Raw genomic sequence first — 21,148 nt, 5'->3', positions numbered from 1 at the left:
TTAAAACTTATAATGATTACGTTCGATTTAAATTGATTTTAAAGATCTTTTGTTCGAACAAATCCGACGAAAGGAGGTAGCCAAGGGATCTTATAATTAATATTATATTATGTGAAATGCTTTACATGTTGAATGGTGACTCGCACAGTACAACGATTTGAGCTCTTGTAAAAGAAGATCTTTCTTCAAACGTTTGGTCGCCCATATGTTTTGCTTAAATTATTAACAATGTCAATAATCAAAAAAAGGAAATAACCACATTACATCCTTGATAAGTCAGAAAAAAACACCAAATTGTTTCAACATGTTTCAATTTGTGTTGTATTTTTATGTAGTATATATTGCTAAATGTTGTTCAAAGAAAACTCTATCCAATTTCTCTTTAAAAAAATAATCTATATTTAATCGTTTTGATTTGAAGTTGATAACTTGATGTTTTAAATGTAATTTCTTCTCTATCTGATCTCTGAAATTCGTTTTAAAAGTTGAGATTTTCGCTGTTTCTAAATCAGAAAAACAAAACTTCAATAAACACGAACATGTATGTGTAGTGAAACCAAAATAATATCGAAAATGACAATATGATGAAAAGATATGAGAAAACTTTTTAAATAAATATAGTTAAGAAAAATATGCATTCAAATCTGCATGTCTCTTTAAAAAAGGGCCACAAAGAATATCGCACTATCGTAACAGACACAAACAAATTTACCCTTTTTGCATCTAACGAAATTCCAATGAACAACTGTTATGGGCTAACTTGTGTCTTTGTACTTTTAATGATGAAGATTATACAATAAACAACTGAAAAGAACAAAAACACACAGAGAGAGAGGGAGAAAGATGCTGACGGGTCTCTGGATACGATGTCTGAATTACAAATAATTATAAAATACAAATTAAATTATTCAGCAAATGCGTAGCAAAGATAATATTACTGGTAATCTATTAGATAGATAGTAAGAACGGTACACCGATATTTATTGTTAAAAAAGTAACAAATATTAAATGGTTAAACAAATCTTGAATTATAAATGAAATGTTAATAATTGCCATCAGGTTTATGTTAAATTTAGTTTGTTGATTTTATTTTTATTCGGTTATTACAATAATTCGAAATTCGAATGCAAATTCCTTACTATATCCCAGAGTTGTTTTAAAAGAATCCAAACGTTTTTTTCCGCACACAAACGACAATTCTTTCCATCATTTTTCATCGTCGATTTATTTCCCATTCCCGAAATTTGTTCAACAAATCAGTTGATTTATTTCCCGATTTCATAAGAAAAACGTAGTTTAGTGTAAGGAATTAACAAATTCGCAACGCCTGATCGGAGTGAGGAGTTTTGAAAAGCAATTAACGTCGCCTTCGGTGATTTATTGATCACCAAAGACACCATTCAATATTCATATTTCCATGATTGTAAGAATATTTTCTGCATTTCATTTCGATTTTCGAAATGTCGACAATTTTAATATCATTTCTCTTAAGCTTACTTGGTTAGGTTCGATAATTTCTTCTTCGATTTTATGTACAAATATACTTTGCTTTTCTTTTAAATTTGAGAAATATTTATATCGATTTAAAAATACTTTAAATTATTATTATGTATAAAAGAAAAATCATGAGACATTTACAAAATGAAACGAACCCACATCAGAACGACATATTTCATAAACATTGAAGAGACATACAAACAAACAAACAAAAAATTATAGCATCAGTCACAATAATATATACACGCCACACTTGTATAGGATGGCAAATAGAATAGTTGTTAGATTGATTGCACACACACAAATACACAAAAATGCACATACTATATTAACAAAGGAATAACAAACGAAAAATCACACATTTCAAGTAGAATCTGGCAAGTATCTGGCATTTGACAAAACGAACATTTCATATTATCATCTGAATTATAATTACAAAACAAAAATTCAAATAAAAACAACACAAGACATGTGTACCTTATTGAAGACTTCAAGCGACACAAAACCGAAATAATTTCAAAAGAATGGTTCTATCATTGATTACTGAGATATATTATGTAATTGAATAAAATTACAAACTTATTAAACATATACAATTATAAATAAAATTTAAACTGAACTGACATGTCTTTCAATTTTAGCGAATGCTAACCATAAGAATTATTTCATATTTCGGATACATTTCGAACATTGAATGAATTTTGACGTTAAGAAATTGTAAGTATGACTTTACCATTTGTTCAAAGACTATAACTGTAACAAAATTTAGTCAAATGAGTACAATTCAAAGAAATATTTGTCATTTTGAAGGTAGAAAAGGTAACGATTCTCAAAAATGATCGCAAAGGATCAGACCAAGTATTTCAATGATTTACACAAAATATCGAAGATATTAAGAAAAGTTTCAACTCTACCGAAACGCAATCGACATTATTAGATAAGTGATAACTACACCAACGTCTTCACTCCGTATCCGATTCCATTCCAATAAATTTAACGAGTGGAAATGATCTTTGGAATACCTCATCTAGCTTTTTTTTTTGGTTCAACTATTGTGTCTGATATTATTTTAACCCTCTTTTGTAAAACATTTTCAATGCGAACAGATCAATTTCGTTTTATTTATATGTCAATAAGTTTTTTGAAGGCAGTTCAATTGTTTCACATATGCATTTCAAAAGATACTTCGATTGGTTAGTAAATTGTTCGATTTCCCGTTTTTCCAGGAATTATTAAACCGAATCCTTTGTGAAATGAACATATTGCATTACGTCCATTTGGCATAAGATAAACCTCATCGACGCTATAATATCTTTTCTCCGGCTGATCAGAATTTGCGAGCTTAATCTGGAAGTATTTCTGTAAGATTTGAACAAGTTGATGTAAAAAAATATTCTTGAAATTTACATTTTTAACGAGGAATTTTACTTACGATTGGAAGTTCGGTATTTTCACTAAGAATTCTGTCGACCTTCAGTTCTGAAAATGGAAATCAGTTAATGAAGCACATGTTGATAGTTTTTGTTATTTTGGAAAATTACTTTCACCAAAGTCTTGAACGCCTCTCTTTTCGAACTCTTTGATTGCTTTTTCTGCTGATTTCATGTGTTTTTTCTTCACCCACGAATATTCATTGATGATTTTTACTGGATTTTCTTCTGTGCTCACTGGATTATCTTTCCATTTAACCAAATACTCAATCTAAAAATAGACAGTGAAGATGTGTAATATTTCCTAACGCAAACACTTTCTAAACCATGTTATGCCACATGATTACGGTTTAGCTATTGTTATAGCAATATGATATTCTTGCAGTTCTAGGACCTGAAATAGAATGGATTGATACTTACACTGTCCCTATAACCCTGCTTAACTATAAATGAGTCGATCACGGCTTCTATTTCGTATTCGAAGTCCCAATTCTGTAACAAAAGTGATCAGTGACTTTTACGTATACGTGTTAACCAAAAACATACACCTAAAGTATGTTGATAATCAAAAATCACTTCCGGACAATTGCACTTGGAAGATTTAACCCATTCCCTCATTGGATTCCCTTTATCGGTTTTAATGTATTTCCACTCCACCAGGTATTCCAACTATTAGAAATATCATCGGCTTAGAACTAATACTTGAAAATATATATATTTTTTTTAAATTACTTCTCCATTCTCATCATATCGATCGTCGATTATTTTCGAAACTTCATACATGTCCGTAAAATCTGGTCGATTTGCGCCAAATGATACTGAAATACTTGAATAATTGGTAGAATATGATGAAACAGAATCGTCCGAATTGCGAAAGAGTGTTTGCGGTGGACTAAATAGTACAGCCGATTCGTATGATTCAGTAGAGTCACTCATTGTGGTCACTTTTTTAGATAATATCTTTAAACTTAAATTTCCTTTTTTCAAAAACTAAAATATTGATTAATAGTCGTGTTTGCTCACTTAGATTGCTTTGATAAATAAATTATTCCTTATTCTATACTTCTTTTTTTAGATAAACAAAATGACACTTTAGAGCGATGGTTACTTCGCAATCTGATTTATTAAGTATTCTTAAATAGATATTTAGAGTCACCGATACTTATTGCAAACGCACGCAATATATGTCACAAAATCGAAATTTCCCAAAATCAGAGAACAAGAGTTCAAAATGCAGTCAATAGAAGATCAAATAATATTAACCCTCATATGAATTGAATAAAATAATAACGTAAACGTACAGAAGCACATTGAAATCCTTTGAAACGTATGAAAAATCGATAATGCATAGTCCGAAGATGTCTCTTGAATATTTCCCGAAACCCATACCAGAGTGATGCATAAAGAGAATAAATGAATAAATCCCATTCGTTTTCAAATCCAAGCCGCAAAGTCTTTTTGTTTCCATTAGTTTGAACTGTGTACGAATTAAAAAGAGCCGTTTGAAATATCAAAAATATTATCGACAGAGTGTATACTTCTGATGCTGATACACCAAAATTGAATAAATAGGCCACGAATACACACAGCGCAGCGCACGTTGTATTGTTTTTAACGTTTTTATTGTGTACAAACATATACATATACAAACATGTACAAATATACATGGGTACAAACAAAAATTAAGGAGAGGTATCCAGTGGAAATAACACTAAGCTTTAAATTTGGCGCTCTCTTTAGTTTCGATTTGAATTGTTAAATTGCATTGATGTGCCCTTTGGAACTGAGGGCGCTCGCGTCGATTGTGTTACATAAACTCAAGTTGCTTCCACTGCATGCTTTCTTGCGAAAAACTCCTAGCAAATTGAAAAAAAAAATACTCGGCTGATACCTATTGACTTACACCCTCCATGTATGATACCAAGTACAAAAATGTAATTTTAAATCCAATAAAAAATAGGGCTTTTTAATATCTACAAACGGAATAAAATATCAGTGAAAATGTGCTCGTTTGATAATTAACCTGTTATGAGTTTTGAAATATGATACAAAATTTGTGTACTTATATTAATAGGATAAAAGTTACGTGAAAATGTCTATAAAAACGAAACGGTTGATTGTAAAAATTGATAAGATTAAACATTAAAGTATAGAATAGATGTTAGAGCATTTTAACGATAAGACACAGTTTGCTTTTTTTTTGCGTGTGAATACATCGTGAATACTTTTCGAGATTTTGTGATCAAATTACATTGTAAAATGAAAATCGATATCGGAGCCGATGATCATTTGGAGGGAATTTTTTTGGAACTTGGAGACATTGGTTTGTCTCAAATACTTACTCTTCTTCTTATTTGCCTTCTGTACATGATTTCTTCAACGTGTATGTTGAATTATACGTGTATATTCGCTTCAAACTCACTTGAGTATAGGTCAGTGTATTTTAGTGAAAAATCATCTGTATATGTTGCAAGTGAAAATTTGTTGTAATTTTATCTTCTTGTAGGTGCAAAGTGTCTGAATGTGATTTAGGTGATAACAATCGTGAGATAAGCTATGATCAACCGTGGCTTAAATACGCACTTCCACTAACAAGCAATGGCTATGAGAAGTGTTTTCGTTATGCATCAAGTTCGTCACTAGAAAATCAATGTGATGCCAATAGTTTCAACACAACAAAGCTGATTGGATGCACGGAATTTATTTATACAACAGATGAAATAAATGTTCAAACAGAGGTTTTTTCGCAGATTTAATTCTCCAAACAATTTTAGTTTTAAACAAACATTTTGCTTTTAGTTTAATATTCATTGCGATGATAGTTATAAACTCGCATTGATCGGATCCGCAAACAGTATTGGGAGACTTGCACTCTTACCGATCGTCGGCGCACTCGCAGACAAGTTATTTCATGTACATATTTTAACATTGGTCATTACATTAAAATCATTTTAAAAAAATTAGATTTGGAAGACTACGAGTGGCTATATGTTGCGTGCTATGTTGCAGTACATTTGGTTTGATCAAGTCATTTTCGGTGAACTATACAATGTACATTGTAGTAAGTGACTTGCTTTATAAAAACTCTATGCTTGAATAAAACTTATAATAGTATTTTCAGCTGGAATTTCTTGAATCATTAGCGGGTGGAAGTAGTTTCAATGCACTTTTTATACTTGTTATTGAAATGTCAAGTTTTCGAAAACGTCCACTGTGCACTTCTTTATTAAATGCATTTGGTATTTTTGGCGGCATACTATTAGGCTTGCTTGCAATGTACATTCATAATTTTCGTTATTTGCTTCGGGCCATTTATGCTCCCGGATTATTTGTGATTCTATATATTTGGCTGGTTCCGGAAAGTGTACGATGGCTCTTAGCGACAGGTCGCGTTGATCGCGCCATAAAAATTCTTGAGCGAATGGCCAAAGTAAATCGAGGGACATTGAACGAAAATTCAATTAAAGCACTGCGTTTGCAATATTCATCCAATAGCAAAATCAATGCCACAAAGAAATTAAATGCAGACCACAATGAAAACAATCTATCAATGTTTCAACAAATTAAACTGGTTGTAATTAAACTTGGATTACGTTTTTTGATTTGTGGCTATCTGTGGGTTACGTGTTTTTTCTGTTTCTATGTTTTGAGTTTGACTTCAACTCACATTCCAGGAACGAATCGGTATGTACAAGTTGTTTAAGACTCTTCGGAATAGTAATTTATTCTATTTTATAGGTACATAGGCTTTATTATTGTTCAGTCAGTTGCGATCAATGGTGCATTGTCGTCAGCCATTTTTCTTAACAAATTCGGTCGAAAAAAGTTAATATTTTGTTCATTGATTTTATCTGGATTATCTGCAATAATAACACAAATTATTCCGAGAGAGCAATCAATCATTGTGTTGATACTGTTTATGATTGGAAAATTTTCTATTACATTTGCACTCAATGTAGTGTTAATCTTTACAGGTGACTTCGAATTAGGTTCCAACCTTAAATAGAGCATCAAAGTTATATGCACCTTTTTCTCCTTTATAGTTGAGCTTTGGCCCACGAATCTACGGTCAATTATTATGAATTCGTGTTCTATGATCGGAAAAATGGGTATAGTGGCGGCGTCATTTGCCACGCTTCTGGTGAGTTTTGAATAGGGTTTTTTTATTGACTGCGCTAATGATATTTGACACATTATTTGTTCTCATTCGGTTTTAGATTACCAGTGCTCCGATTCTACCATTCATACTTTTTGGAGTCACTGCTGGTCAAGCGTTCAGGATCACATACATTTATGCGATACATTGAATGATGCATGCATCATTTCATGCGCATCAAATAACGCTAACGCTGTCGTTGTATGTGCGGATCTAGTAGCACACGACGGTCTTGCTTTATTGAACATTCACATCATTACGTGTATCATATAAGCACGTCATGCGCTGTCAGGTCCGTACTCACAGCGACATCGTTAGCGTTGCGTTTGCGTTATTTGATTCGCATCAAACGATGCATGCATCATTCAATGTATCGCATAAATGTATGCGATCCTGAACGCTTGCTGCTGGTTGTGCAGCGTTTTTAGTCTTACTATTGCCGGAAACACAAGGAAAAAAGTTACCCGATACGGTAGAAGAAGCCAAAGACCTATAATTCTATGCAATTCTGTTTTAGAGTCTGAGTGTAACAGAAGAGGTTACAATGGTATATACAAATACTAAATGTATTATCTCAAATAATAAATGTTTTATTTTTGAAAAAGAAAACACATTTGACTGTTGTCAGTTTGGGGCCTTCATTTTAACAAATAATGCTATTTTTAATCACGATCACTGGGTCATCTATGATTGAATGCTATTTGCGTGAAATCGTTTCATTTTAAGTTTTTCATCGTCGCCGGTATCTTCGAGTTTCTTCCATAAAGATGAGCACAAAAAAGATAACTGATAAAATTGATTATGTATCGATGTTCCGACTTCGAATTTGAAATGGGCAGCGATAGTTATTCAATAGAGAGAATGACTTACCCAAAATTTATTTCATTAAAAGAACCTTGTACACTCAGTGAGACGTCAAACACATAAAAGGCTCACTTTTTATACAAACTTCTTTGATAAAATGAATAATGAATATTGATATTTTTTATATGCTATATAGCTTGCACAAACCTCTCTCTCTCTCTCTCGCATATGCTTTATGGTGAATAATTTTTCGTTTGATTGAAAGCGAAACATTCGAAAGCGCTGTTCATTGCTCATCAGCATGGTTCTTGCCAGAGGTTTCAAAAGTTCATTTTAAGAATAAACTCATTTATTAATTCATCGGTTGACAAAGTTTCAAATTTAAACAAAAAAAAACTTTTCTATTTACGTTTTGGTTTTTCAAGTCCAATAGTTTTATTTGATTTGTTTGTACGTCAAATGTGTTTTGTATTGCACATTTTCAATCAAAATCTGTGTTTTCAATCTCAAATTTCTATTATTTCCTTTAATTTCTTTCTCCTTTGTCATTTATCTTTCATTTAACACGTTGAAAACGAAAATGTTAGACTAATCTACATAAAATCTAAAGCATTTTTTTGTAATTTTCAAATGTTCCAAAATAGATTGACTAGAGTGATGATGTTTTAATTTTTAGTGTTCAGATAAATGAGAAAATAGAAATTTATATTCAATGGAAGAGAGTTTCTTAAGTTTTAATAATAATAGCTAGATGTCTAATCTATGATTTCGAAAAATTGTCTTTGGTATGTTTTGTGTGAATGAGTGCTGAAATGAAAATGTATGTTGGCCAGTGTAAAAACGAAATATAATGAAAATAATTTAGTTAATTTCATTGAAAAGACATTTAAGCGAACAATTATGTCTAGAAAATTGCATAAGATCAAAGAGGAAGAAAAGTATTTGTTAAACAATACAATTTCTTTCATAGTTAACATCATTTTCAAGCCATAACATTTAGTTTATGCTATTTTTGTTATTGAAAATTTTACTCTGGCTTGTAGAGTCCCAATTTGATTCCGATTTCGGAAGGCTTCTTCGGTTTGATTGGTAATGGTGATGTATGTTGATAGTAGGTGCCAGTTGAATGACGTTTTAAGATGTTGTCGGTGTCGATGTTGCTTATATTGCTGCGGCTGCTGCTTGTGAATATGTCTGAAGACGTTTTTGTTTGATATGAATACTTCTGGGTAAATTCGGCGGTGGCGTTTAAATTCGACAATATGTTGTCACAGCTTCGTGTGCATTGATCGCGATGGATCGAGCTAAACGATAATTGTGGCAAATGCAGGTAACCAGACTTTGGTGCGGTTGGCATATATTTTGTATTTACATCGATTCGACTTTGACTTGAGTAGGACATGATTGGCGATGTTGATCTCGAATCACGTCGATATTTATCACCACCATGATATGAGGCAGTCAAGCTAGATGTTGCTTTCAGTGAATTCAAATACGCCTTATTGATGATCGGCGATGACGGCGAACGATCCATTTTGTGTTGTTGCTCATACTTCTGGCTGAGAAAACGATCATAAAATGTGGCTGTGACAGTTGTATGACGAATTTCGAGCTTTTCATTTGTTTTGTACGGTGATCCAATTTTACTTTTTGAACCACTGTCACTGCCACTGCTGATGTCGTCAAAACGAAATTTACTCGAAAAATCGCCAGAATATCGATTTTGTGATAAGATACTCGAAGACGGTGATTTGTTGCGTCGAGCACGGCTTTCATATTCGCCAAAGTCATCGTCTTTTCTTCGGCGTGGTGATGTCATTCGACTACGATCTCGTGAAATTCGCGAATTCGCAACCATGCGTGGACTATCGTGAGGCTCTGCAATGTCATCAGTTCTTGAAGCGTGCTCGAAAACTGTTGACAGTGCAGGCGATTTATTTGGGTCCGATTTTATCTCTTGTATTTTACGATTGTCTTTTTCTTCATCCATTTTTTCGACCACCTTCAGAATGTCGTTCAGTGTTTTATCAGTTCGATCACGAGATCGACGATCATCGTCTTGATGGCACAGGGAATCAATTGATTTTATGGTATTTTTTATTGAGGAAATTGTCGCTGAAATATCACCAGCCACACTTTCCATTTCCAATTGCAATGCGTCCGCATCTAAATATGGTGAGTTTCGATTACTGTCCGATTTTTCATCATTTTCCACGTCTTGTGTTGTAATAGCACTCGTTTCAACCGCACAAGCGTCTGTGGATTCTTCATCTTCCAAGGTCAAAGCTTCTTCGTTTTCAATGTATGGCGGTGATCCCAATGGGAATCCTTCGCGCAACAATTCGGCTGACATTTTCAATAATGTTTCTAAATCATTTTCCAGTTTCGAGTCAAGAGGCAGTGATTCCGATGGACTCCGACTATAATCGAATAGAGATTCTTTCAATAGATTTTTTATATCCTCTGAACTTCCGTCGCTGTGTGTCAAAAGTGATAATGTTTTTGGTAAATCAAGGTTATCGGTTCTTCGTAACTTTTCTTCATGTTCAATTAATTCCTCTTCCGATGAAGTTTTCTTATCAGACTTTTCATTTGTACTAACCAAATATTTTGATATGCAATCACTTAAATCACCATATTTGAACACATGATCATCATCAGTGATTTTTGTCTCTTTTTTTGGGCTGATTTCCTCATCAACACACTGCTTCTTTTCCGCCGTGGAATCATCTTCTGATGTAATTTCGACTTTTGGAACTTTTTGATGTACCCTTTGGGCAGCAGGTGAGTCATTATCTTTACTTAAATCAAATTTATTTTCATTTATTGACGGTTTTGGTTCATTTCTCGTATCCGTTTTGTTTTCATCACATTTTTCATTATCATCATCCAGGGACGTTATATTTTTGGCTGCAGTTTGAGCATTTTTGCACATAATTCGATCGAGAATTTTCGAATTTTCTTCAATCATTTTCAAAATGGCATCTGAATTTGTATTTGAATTTGAGGTAATGCTTGACTTTGTCAAATCACTATTGGCATGATCAATGGAAATGAGTGACGATTCAAATGAGTCACTTAATCGACGCACTTCCGATTTAAACGATGACATATCATCTTCTTCGTCATCGTCCTCTTCTTGGCTACTTCGCGAAAGTCTTGTTTCAAGATTCGGGTCCGGTGTGTCTTCGATGAATGAAAACGGAAATTTTGAATCCATACTGAGTGTCGTCACATGATTGACACGTTCAAAATAGGCATTGGTTACACCATCTTCGTTAACCTTAAAGAAATCTTTGTCACTACTTCCCGTATTGATGCTAAAATCGATTTCGGACGTATCCTCTTGATTGTCATCGGTGCCCGATGTTTCGCACAACGGATACGAATTCAATAGATACGATGTTGGTGTTTTCAATGGACTGATAGTCGATGTGCTTAAAATATTCGAAATATCTGCAATGGGTGACAGTTGACTTGTGCTGGTAATTTGTTCACGTTGTGGCAAACTTAATAAATCTAATTTCGTTTTTTCCGCTTTATCATCACTTACTGCATAATGAATGTCATTGTTTTCACGATCGATATTTGTATGAATTTCCAATTTAGGTTTGTCACATTCTAGGCTATTATCTCGTTTCAACGCATTTTTCCCATCATAGTCCGTGTCCGTTGTATCAAATCGAGTATACGTAGTTTGTTCGAAGTCATCGCCAATAGTGACTTTGGGCATTGACATTTTACTGTCATCGGAAGCGGATGAATGTAAACGTGATTTCATTGGGCTGCCGTCCATTGATGACGCATTTCCATAATCATCATCACATAAACTTGTGCTCGAACTACTTGATCCCACCGAAATCCGATTGTCCAGCTCATCATCGCTTCCTTTATCACTGTCTTCACTATACGACGATGATTCGCTGCGATGTCTCGCAAACGTTTTTGTTTTTTGTACATTTGAATTGTCATCGCTACGAATTTTCATTGTTGATGTGCTTGCATTGTCAATGGTTGCGTTTCGTAAACGCTTTTGTTGATACTTATTTGCAACGGACATTGGAAGCGCTGTACGAGCTGGTGGCACTGCGCCCTGACCACCACATGGACCATGACGCTTTTTACTGCTCACTATCGCATTTCGTCCGATTAAATATTGATTTATGTTCGACGGTTTCGTGTTGCTTATTGTCGTATTCACCGTTTGTTGTTTTGTCGTATTCGTTAGATTTCCTTGACGTTGTCGTGCACGTATTTTGGAATATTGCTTTTTTAACAGTGAAATATCTAGAGCTATGCGTTCACGTGTATCGGGTATTTGATTACGGTTCACTGTAGCATTTGTTTTCCGTGAGCCAGTCAATATTTTCCAATTTTCATCGTCTGAATCGTCGTCAGAGTAGAAAATTCTATGCGAAACGAAAGTGAATAAGAAAAATTGCCATTAATTTCAAATCAATTGCAATGAATGTCATTGCAGTGAAAAGGTATGATTTCTTTCAAATAAATCCAATTTCATTTTCAGCGAAAGGAATTTTGAAAAGAAAGTGACATTTTCCCCACCGAAAACCTTGCATTTAACCTACTTCATTCCTTTGCGATCTTTCCACGGTGTTACATTGAATAGATGTTTTTCGCGCATTTTTTCTAAATCGGCTATCGGTCCCAAGTCAACGATTCGTTGAATTAAACTATTCGAATCGAACAAATGGCCATTCAACAATTCTCCGGATAATGTGCCCATCTTACAGTAAAATTCGTCAGCCGATTTTATCGTCATGACACGCCTAATGAAAATAAAAGAAGACGGTTGTTAGGCAATTTGATGCGAATTTAAAAATAAAATCAATCATTTATTATTCATAAAAATGGTTTATTTTTATACTTACTCGGAAATTGTGGCCCAAATCGCAAGTGCTGTACGTAATAAAATGTCACTTCCCTCAATCAAAACCAAATCCCACACGCGTAGTACACAGCTTTTCGGTAAACATGTACAAAAAAGTGTCAAAAACCATTGCATGGTGAATACGTTTATGAGCGGAGGATCCATTGAATCTATTTATAAATACATAAACATGAATATACAAAATTGGAAACACGAATTTGACTAAAATTTTCATAAAAATGTGATATGTTGATTATATGAAAATAAGATGTATAATTCTGAAATGAATGGAATAGAAAATGTGAATGAATTACTGTCGCCGATGGTGCCTTGAAGTCTTTGCAAATGCTTCGATAGTTTTGGTAGTCGTGTCGATAGAATTTCACGAAAAACCGCCATATCAGCTTGAAGACCGTGCATGGAACCACTGAAATACCCCATCGGTAAAACACCTTCGATGAGATAAATCATCACTTTTAACGACTCAATTTCGCTTCTCTCCATGACTTGCAGTATCAAAGCACCGAGCATATTGAAGCCCTGAATTCAATAAATAAAAGGAAAATTAATTTCATTTATGATAATCCAATTTTGTGCCAGCATTTTCTACGCATGATCAGTTTTTGCTTTTGTCTCTCTCTCTCTACGTTTATTGATTGCAAAAAGTTAATTTGAATTTCAATCATTTTTTTTGAAATACGTTTTTATGATGATTTTTATGAAGTGAGTAAGCAGAGCGAAGAAAAAAAATTGCTGATGTATGAAGTCAATTGATTGTATTTACCTGACAATAACCCACTTCTGGATTCCATCGTGCATATCCAAGTAGAACGCGTTTCAATTTCGCTTGATTGATGTTGCCATTTGGTCCTGAAAATAAACTCGATCCAGTTCGATGCAAATCCTTAACAATTTGAATGCCCAATTCTTCGTCATCATCGAGCCAAGTTTCGTTCGATAGGCATTTCGTTTGCCACTTGTATGTAGAATCAATGCCACTTGTATGTAGATGCCGATCAGCCAACGCAAGCCATAGTTTGCGACGAAATTCGCCAGGTGTGCCGCCTGGTAATCGTGCAACCATCTTCATTGCATGCAGCCATTGATTAAAGTCGGAGGTCGCATTCATCGCATTTATTGACATATTTATAGTATTGTTGTTGCAACTATTTTTCCGTGAGTTTGACGTCGATGACGATGGTGTTGTGGATGCGGTTGAGGGGTCTGTATAAGGTGTTGTCGATGGTGGTGGTGATGGCATCAACCCAAATTTCATGTCTTCAAGTTGAACTGTAATTATCAATTTCACATGCAAAATATTAGAACCACCGAATTCATCGATTATATTTATATGTTATGTGTGGGAGCGGATCAAGTCAGTTAAAAATTGCATCAACAAATTCAATAGTTTAAACTACAGCGGAACAGTTTTTTTTCGGAATATGGTGAAGTGGTGATTGCAAAAATGTGATTGTTTTGGTGAAATAATGGTGCGGCAGTGAGTAAGACAAACACTATGATTTATCGATCCAAGCTGTGTGCACAATTCCAATGGGGATGATATTTCTTTTTGGATTTTTATAGACGCAATTTTTCTTGATCTATTATCACCTTATCTATGGTCTAAATAAAGATAAATCAAGGTTATTTTGCGATGTTCATTTATTAATTTCGGATTATTTGTTTTGGTTTGAATGCAAGCATATCCTACGGCTGTTTTTTTTAATTTAAATTTTTGGAGTAAGTATTTTGATTACATATGCTCAGCTCAATTTACCTTGTATTGAAATAATTCCGTGGCCATAATTATCGACCATACTCTTGATGGAGCTTAAGAAGGCACTCATTTTGTATATAAATTACTTTTTTTGGCTCTTATCCTTGATTTTGGTTCTTTTTCTACGAATTTATTATTACATTAGAGGAAACATTCCAATGGAGATTAGATACCACACCATTTAAACCAATTTTATATGAAAATTTATCATTTTTATCTCACAGTTGCAAAATTTGAATTTTGTGCTTCGCACGTTTTTTTTCTTTCTAAATTCGTACGTTGTTATGGTATCAAATCTCCGGTTCAAAGCACAAATTACAAAAATAATTTATGATTTTTTCTATCAAACATTGGTACATCTAGATGTTTGAAGAAACTATTTGAAAATCGGCAAACGGATGCATGATATGAATTCTACTAAGGCTCATTCATCGCTGGCTCATTGTATTGCCTACAAAGCAAGCAAATTTTTACATTTTATAATCAGTTAAATAATAGATACACGACAGATGGGAAATAATTTTCATTTTGATAAAACACGTCATTGATTTGAGTTGGCAGATGAACTTTTTGCTCGCAACATTCATTGGAAACAAAGTTCCATATAAAATAGTTTCCACTTTGGAAGTTTGTCATTGAACAATAGTTCCCTTAATTTCAATCTTGATCGAAAAATAAAAATGTCCATTCTGTTCACGAGTTTGATAAGTTAGTTTTAATCTTTTGAAATTCGTTCATACAAAATGTATTCCAACACCTGGTAAGCGTCGCGTACTTCTTCAATTCACAAAATTACAATGAGTACAAAAAGTCTTTTATTTCCCAATGCTTTTTTAACTTGTTGAACTGTTTCTGTTTTGCACACAAAAAAGCTTAATTGTCAGTTCAACGCGGTAACGAAATTAGCATTTTGTGGTATAACTTTGAAACAAAACCACTGTAATTTTTTTTCGGAAAGAAAAACCAACATTTTCCATTTTCCTTGAACGAAAATATAATGCGTTCATTTCGTGTTAAGTGTCGGCGATAAATTTCACTTTGTTCGCAGGTCAGAGTAGCGCGAAACAAACGCCAAAACGACGAACTTAAAACTGTTTTGCTCTCGGTTTTTTCCATTGGCGAAAGAGTGCACGTAACAGAAATGAACATTGTAGATGTTTCGCATTTAATCGTTGCCATGTTATCACATGAAAATACACCGAAATGGTATAAATAAAAGTTTACAAGCACTTTGAAGTACCACGACGTTGACAATAACATGAGATATAGCGTAAGTGAGTCCTTGGGCAAATCATAAACGCTAAAGTGAATATTTATCCCGAGATTGTAATTTCGTCGAAAAACAATTGGATTTACAATGAAAAGAGATACACACTATAAATTTCAACTATAAACACTGAAATGCTCGAGCGGAAGTTCGAGATGAATGTGTTGCACTTGCGAATATCTCGAAGCGAATGCGGACGATGGAAGAATCGTGCATACATCTAGCTTAATACTCGGATAAACTCATTTTGTGTTTCGGTTTATTTTTTGTACTTTTGCTTCGAATAATGAATTTCACCATTTACGAGCTATTTGATGAGCACTCGTGCGAACGGCTGATCGTTATATAAGACTATTCTGACAATTCACTGAATTGGCAGATGCCGTACAATCCAGACCAAAGAAGATATTACACACCATCTGAATAATTCCGTAGAAAAGCTTATACTTGATTTTTTTTTCACCCGTCCCTATCTCACTCTATTATCCAGCAAAACTGCCTTTGAAGTTTCACTGTATTTTTTCCATATATTTTTTTTATTTCCACTTTATCGGTTATTGCTTTCAACTAAAATAAAATTGATTGGGGATGCAGTAATAGCATGTCAATTGAATGGTACACGAACAAATAAGGTGAAATGTGATATTACCCTATTTTTTCCGTTTCACCTTATTTGTTGTTTTTTTCTGATTAAAGAAGCGGTTATAACAAGCAACAACAAGTACTGTCATCGCAAGCGAACGTTGGAATTTAAATGAAAAGCATTTCTCAACAGACATCAAAGGGTGAGAGAAAGAGAAAGAGATAAATACATATTTCTTTTTTAAAAAAAGGAAATCATTTATGAGAGATATTTTTCTTGAATAAAGAAAATGTTGTGGTGAATTCCAACGGAGAAAATGTTAATGAGAGTACCATCAATTTTGCAAAAGAATGCACGGATTGTATATATAAATATATGATTGGCCTGGAAATATTGTAATATATAGAAATAGAAGTAAATTGCGGAACATTGGCGCACATTTAGGCCATGTATTCAAACTCTGATAAATGGTACAAATTACGCGTGGGTCGATGTACATATAAATATTTAAAAATAAAATATATCTCCGTTGTTTAGTGGCGAAAGCTTTTTTTTATTGAAAAATGTTAAAGTGGTGTAGTGGTGGGTGTTTGGACGACGAATATTTTAAAATATTAATCGAGAAGAAGAAGTGAATTAATGGAAAATATAAGCATAAAAACATTCATAATTTTCGTGAAGAAAAATGTAAACCACTGCTTCTTCACTTTGATGCTACATGAAACACGAACCGTACTTTTATTTTGCTTAACCACAATTCAAAAGCTCTTACAAATTCTCTTCATGGAATTCGATATAGACAAGAATGGTTGCAGTGACATTGTTAGCCATTTGGGAAATGCAAATGAAGTTAGAATGTACGTCGGTATATAATAACATTTTGTTACACTCAACATGTGCAGTAGAGAGTTACTCTGACGCAAAAAAATCTTTTTTGTCCATTGAAATGCAAAATTCTCCCAACCAACAAAAGAATAATCTAATAAATAAATGTGCACATTTAAACGACCAAATTAAATTGGATTATGACGTTTACAGCATACAAATCACGTTTTGCTTTTCTTCCTTTCGCTTCGAAATGGTTGACATATGGAATCAGTGTTAGAACAAGCATAAATAACTAGATAACTAATTTATTCAAACTGGAGCTGAACACAATAATGTGACTTGATTTTGGTTCAATTGAAAATGCTTCATGACTAATTTCATAATGAAAATGGTAAATTGTTTTTTGCAAGGAGGAGAGAGAGAGAGATGAGATTGATGTGTGTGTGTGTGTGAGAGAGAGAGAGAGAGACGGTGAGGATCATGCATAGAACACTGTTACTAATGGAAGCGCAAAAGGACCATAAAAAGTATGTTCGTAATACAATTTTCCATTTAGGTAAGTGACATTCACGCCGAGAGCAAGACACTCTCAATCTATGTATGTGACTATATGCTAGCATACGCATGCAAATAAATAAAATGTCTACAAAATTCCACGTTGAAAATGTCAAAAGTCGTGATACAACCACGCACACATACGATAATGCATTCTCTCTTTCACAATGTTTGCGGATATGTGGGTGGTGGGAGCAATTTAAATTCCGTATTTATTAAATAATATTGGAATTATGTGAATTGAGTCTCACCATTCATTGTGTTGGTTGACAATGATGCGAAAAATGACATTTTTCGCCGCCTTTTCAATTCAAATGGGAGCAAATGATTTCGAATACTATTTTTTGTCCAAAGGACAAAGTCACAAATTTATTTGCTTCTTTTTTTTCGATATCAAAATTTCGTAACAATGCACCACACATCGTTATCTAGTCGGGTTGAAGAGAAGACAAAAAAAATAATTGGCTTGAGAAACATCTGGCGTAAAATGCCCGAATCTGGGTCAAGATTGTTTTCTTCGCCCGCTTTCACTGTTACGCTATCAATGAAACTAGAAAATCGCTGTTTTGGTTGCATTAAAATGCCATGAAATTCTACTTGATTTTCCCAGCTCAGCACATTCCAAAATTATGTTCGAACTGAGAGAGTTTCGCGACAGCGGAGACAAGACATATTTTTTTAACGACCATTTTTTTTCGTTCGATAAATCAATTTAAACGAGAACACCCAAGCGAACGCTTCATTGACAACAACCGAGAGAATGGAGAATAATTAGAATCACCACATTATTCCGCTTGATTGATGACACTCCAGCGTGCTGCTGCTGCTGTTGGTGGTGTTGTTAGCTTTTATGTACTATTTATCTAATAGTAAAACATGGAAAATTATGTGAGAAAGGGAAAAAAATTGCGTACGGATGGTTTTGATTTTCAAGCACTAAAGAGCTCGGTATATTCCACATAATTTGAGTCACGCGTGGGCTTTGGTCTTCACGTGTGTGTGTGTGTGTGTGTATTCGATGCTTTTATCTATTCCAATCTATTTCAGTTGAATGTATTTAAAGCTGACTGACATTCAACACGAAAACCGTTATCAACATCAAACAGAACACTCTATTTATTCCGCTGTCTTTTAGACGATTGACGAGATTAAACATACCACAATGCATGAACCCGTACTATAAAGAAAAACATTGAATTGGCTTCACTGCTCTAGCGACACATATTTTATATAACGTAATATTTGGTATGCATATATGTGTGTGTGTCTATTTTCTATCAACTTTAATCGAGCAAAAAAAATCGATAGAGAATAGTTAGCATGAATGAATTGGAGATGTTAGCCCTTTTCTTCGAATTCTCATGTAATGAATAAAAGATTCAGTTTTTTTTCACTGGCCTTGAACTACTAGAAAAAAGAAAAGAAAAAATCAAATCAAATTAAGGGCCTCTTTTAGCACTTGACAGCATATAATCCCAAAGTAAAATCGAAAATTACACTGAACAAAGTGATCCAAAGTGAAATTCATTGGAATGTTATTCAGGTGGATATAATGTCATTATCTTCGTTGAAATAATGGGCAAGTTTTTCGTTATCGTATCGCAAAACTTTCACTAGATTTTGACATGAAGGACTTTAGATAATTGTGTTTAGAAAATGTGATTTTCATTGATTAGACCCAAGCACCCTTCACAACGATGATGCAAATAATACATTCGTCCCCGTAATACATTACACACTTTTGAAATGGTATTCGAATTGAGTAGATAGTAGTAGCGAGAGAGAAATAAACAAGTTTCAATTACAGATGAAAAATAGTAAAATTAATGATTACGATTATGAGTTGTATGTTATAAGTTTGTTATAGTATATACCTTTTGTACATCAGCTTGATTAACATAATAGGAACGAACACGACTAAAATACATAATATAAGTGGCTCACTTGCACTTTGGCTACACTAAAACGTTGTGTTTTGGCTCCGTTTAATTGGACGCTGCTCTTTATTTTTCCTTCCCACGCACTCAAACCAACCAGTTTAAATGCGTTTCAACTTTTTGTGTCGCTCGATTGTCGAAATCCGTAACAAAAACTCGTCCCTTTCTATTCAAAACAATTCGGCCAAAACAATTTTCAGTCTCATTGCCTTTTGTTATCGATTAACTCACACACAAAAAATTCCTACATTTTCCATTCATTGAATGTGTATTGGCACTCATTTATTCAACTAAAATGCACAATAAACAAAAACTCAGACTTTTCCATTGATTTATCCTTTGCACTATCTCTTTACTTCATAGAAACTTTGATTTTATTTTATTTTATTTATGTCGAAATTTTGTGTTTTTTAGAAATGAAAAGGGAATTTTTTTTTGTATGTTATGTATACGTGTGTTTCGGGGGTTTTCTTTCTGTCAGTTTGTATCAAATCATGACTGTAGACTGGAGAAAATCCATAAAGAAAATTGGCATGACACCTTCGCGTAACACATCGGTCGCGCGCATCGGTCACATGGAATACGTACCGATACGGCATCCAACACACAAAGCCACTCACAAAATAACAGCTTTATGGTGTTGGGGTAACTGTTTCGAGCTTCGCCGACGCACATATTTTGAATACAACAACTGTGTTGTGAGCGTACGATGCAATTCACCATGAAATCACGTTTCGTACGAACTCAAAGTTCTCAATGAAGGCAAGAAAAATAGGAAAACTCTTATCAATCGAACTCATATGTACACTTTATCCCATGCTTGACATTCAACGGTAGCAACAAATGCAAATCGAATCTACTGCGTCGAATCCAACACTTGTCAACATTTTACCATGCTTCATTTTGAATTCCAACACTCACAAATGTTTTCTAAATACAATGGTAAATCATGAATACAATAGCATATGCAAATGATGAAAAAAAAATTCGAAATTTGAAAGCATTTTTTAAAATTCATAATCATTACTAACGGATGTGATGTGGTTTTAAATGAGCTTGGTTCAATTTCATTGATAATATTGACGAAGCAACGTAGTTTCCACACATAAACATTACGTATTTTTTTCTGGCATAACAACAAGAAACGAAAAGTCGTAAACTGAACGAGACTTAACGTTTGACATTTCGTAAAATTGTACAAACGAAGCAGACAACGGATGTCGTTGAATGTAAACAAACATTTTTTCATAAATTACGATGATAAATCAAAAATGAAACCATCATACGTGTGGAAAGTGGAAGAAATGCCAAGCAGCAATTGATTGTAAAATTTAAATTTCAATGACATTCTTATCTTCATTGATTAAAACCGAATTAAAGAGCAATAGAAAAAAAAACCAAAACAAACACAAAGTGACAGACTGAA

General features: G+C 33.8%; 3 protein-coding genes across 6 annotated transcripts; 1 reads left to right on the top strand and 2 right to left on the bottom strand.

The window, feature by feature from the left end:
- Nucleotides 1-2,561: 2,561 nt before the first annotated feature.
- Nucleotides 2,562-4,003, bottom strand: LOC116342175. Its single transcript, XM_031769675.1, has 6 exons — nucleotides 3,660-4,003; nucleotides 3,474-3,596; nucleotides 3,348-3,419; nucleotides 3,039-3,198; nucleotides 2,930-2,976; nucleotides 2,562-2,856 (listed from the first exon to the last, which is right to left on the bottom strand). The coding sequence occupies exons 1-6, from the start codon at nucleotides 3,861-3,863 to the stop codon at nucleotides 2,692-2,694; spliced, it is 771 nt and encodes a 256-aa protein (XP_031625535.1). The 5' UTR covers nucleotides 3,864-4,003; the 3' UTR covers nucleotides 2,562-2,691.
- A 1,291-nt stretch (nucleotides 4,004-5,294) lies between these two features.
- On the top strand, nucleotides 5,295-7,234 carry LOC116342214 (organic cation transporter-like protein). The gene is made up of 8 exons (XM_031769734.1): nucleotides 5,295-5,359; nucleotides 5,434-5,665; nucleotides 5,727-5,830; nucleotides 5,892-5,988; nucleotides 6,040-6,611; nucleotides 6,666-6,901; nucleotides 6,971-7,068; nucleotides 7,145-7,234. The coding sequence occupies exons 1-8, from the start codon at nucleotides 5,295-5,297 to the stop codon at nucleotides 7,232-7,234; spliced, it is 1,494 nt and encodes a 497-aa protein (XP_031625594.1).
- Nucleotides 7,235-8,671: 1,437 nt separating this feature from the next.
- On the bottom strand, nucleotides 8,672-20,209 carry LOC116342065. 4 transcript variants are annotated; one of them, XM_031769550.1, is made up of 7 exons: nucleotides 19,660-20,209; nucleotides 18,037-18,213; nucleotides 13,560-14,065; nucleotides 13,090-13,315; nucleotides 12,777-12,945; nucleotides 12,474-12,674; nucleotides 8,672-12,296 (listed from the first exon to the last, which is right to left on the bottom strand). In XM_031769550.1, exons 2-7 carry the CDS (start codon nucleotides 18,074-18,076, stop codon nucleotides 8,915-8,917), a joined length of 4,524 nt encoding a protein of 1,507 aa, XP_031625410.1. In that variant the 5' UTR covers nucleotides 18,077-18,213; nucleotides 19,660-20,209; the 3' UTR covers nucleotides 8,672-8,914. The 4 variants fall into 4 exon arrangements, with proteins under 4 accessions (XP_031625410.1, XP_031625409.1, XP_031625412.1 ...); XM_031769549.1 differs by lacking the exon at nucleotides 18,037-18,213 and adding an exon at nucleotides 14,553-14,674 and having other exon boundaries at nucleotides 19,660-19,680; XM_031769552.1 differs by lacking the exon at nucleotides 18,037-18,213.
- Nucleotides 20,210-21,148: the final 939 nt, after the last annotated feature.

Source organism: Contarinia nasturtii, unplaced genomic scaffold (assembly GCF_009176525.2).
Source record: "Contarinia nasturtii isolate CC-2019 unplaced genomic scaffold, AAFC_CNas_1.1 Cnas_scaffold_810, whole genome shotgun sequence".
Classification (NCBI taxonomy): domain Eukaryota; kingdom Metazoa; phylum Arthropoda; class Insecta; order Diptera; family Cecidomyiidae; genus Contarinia; species Contarinia nasturtii.
The sequence above is the reverse complement of the archived record's forward strand: the minus strand, read 5'-3'. Positions and strand labels throughout refer to the sequence as shown.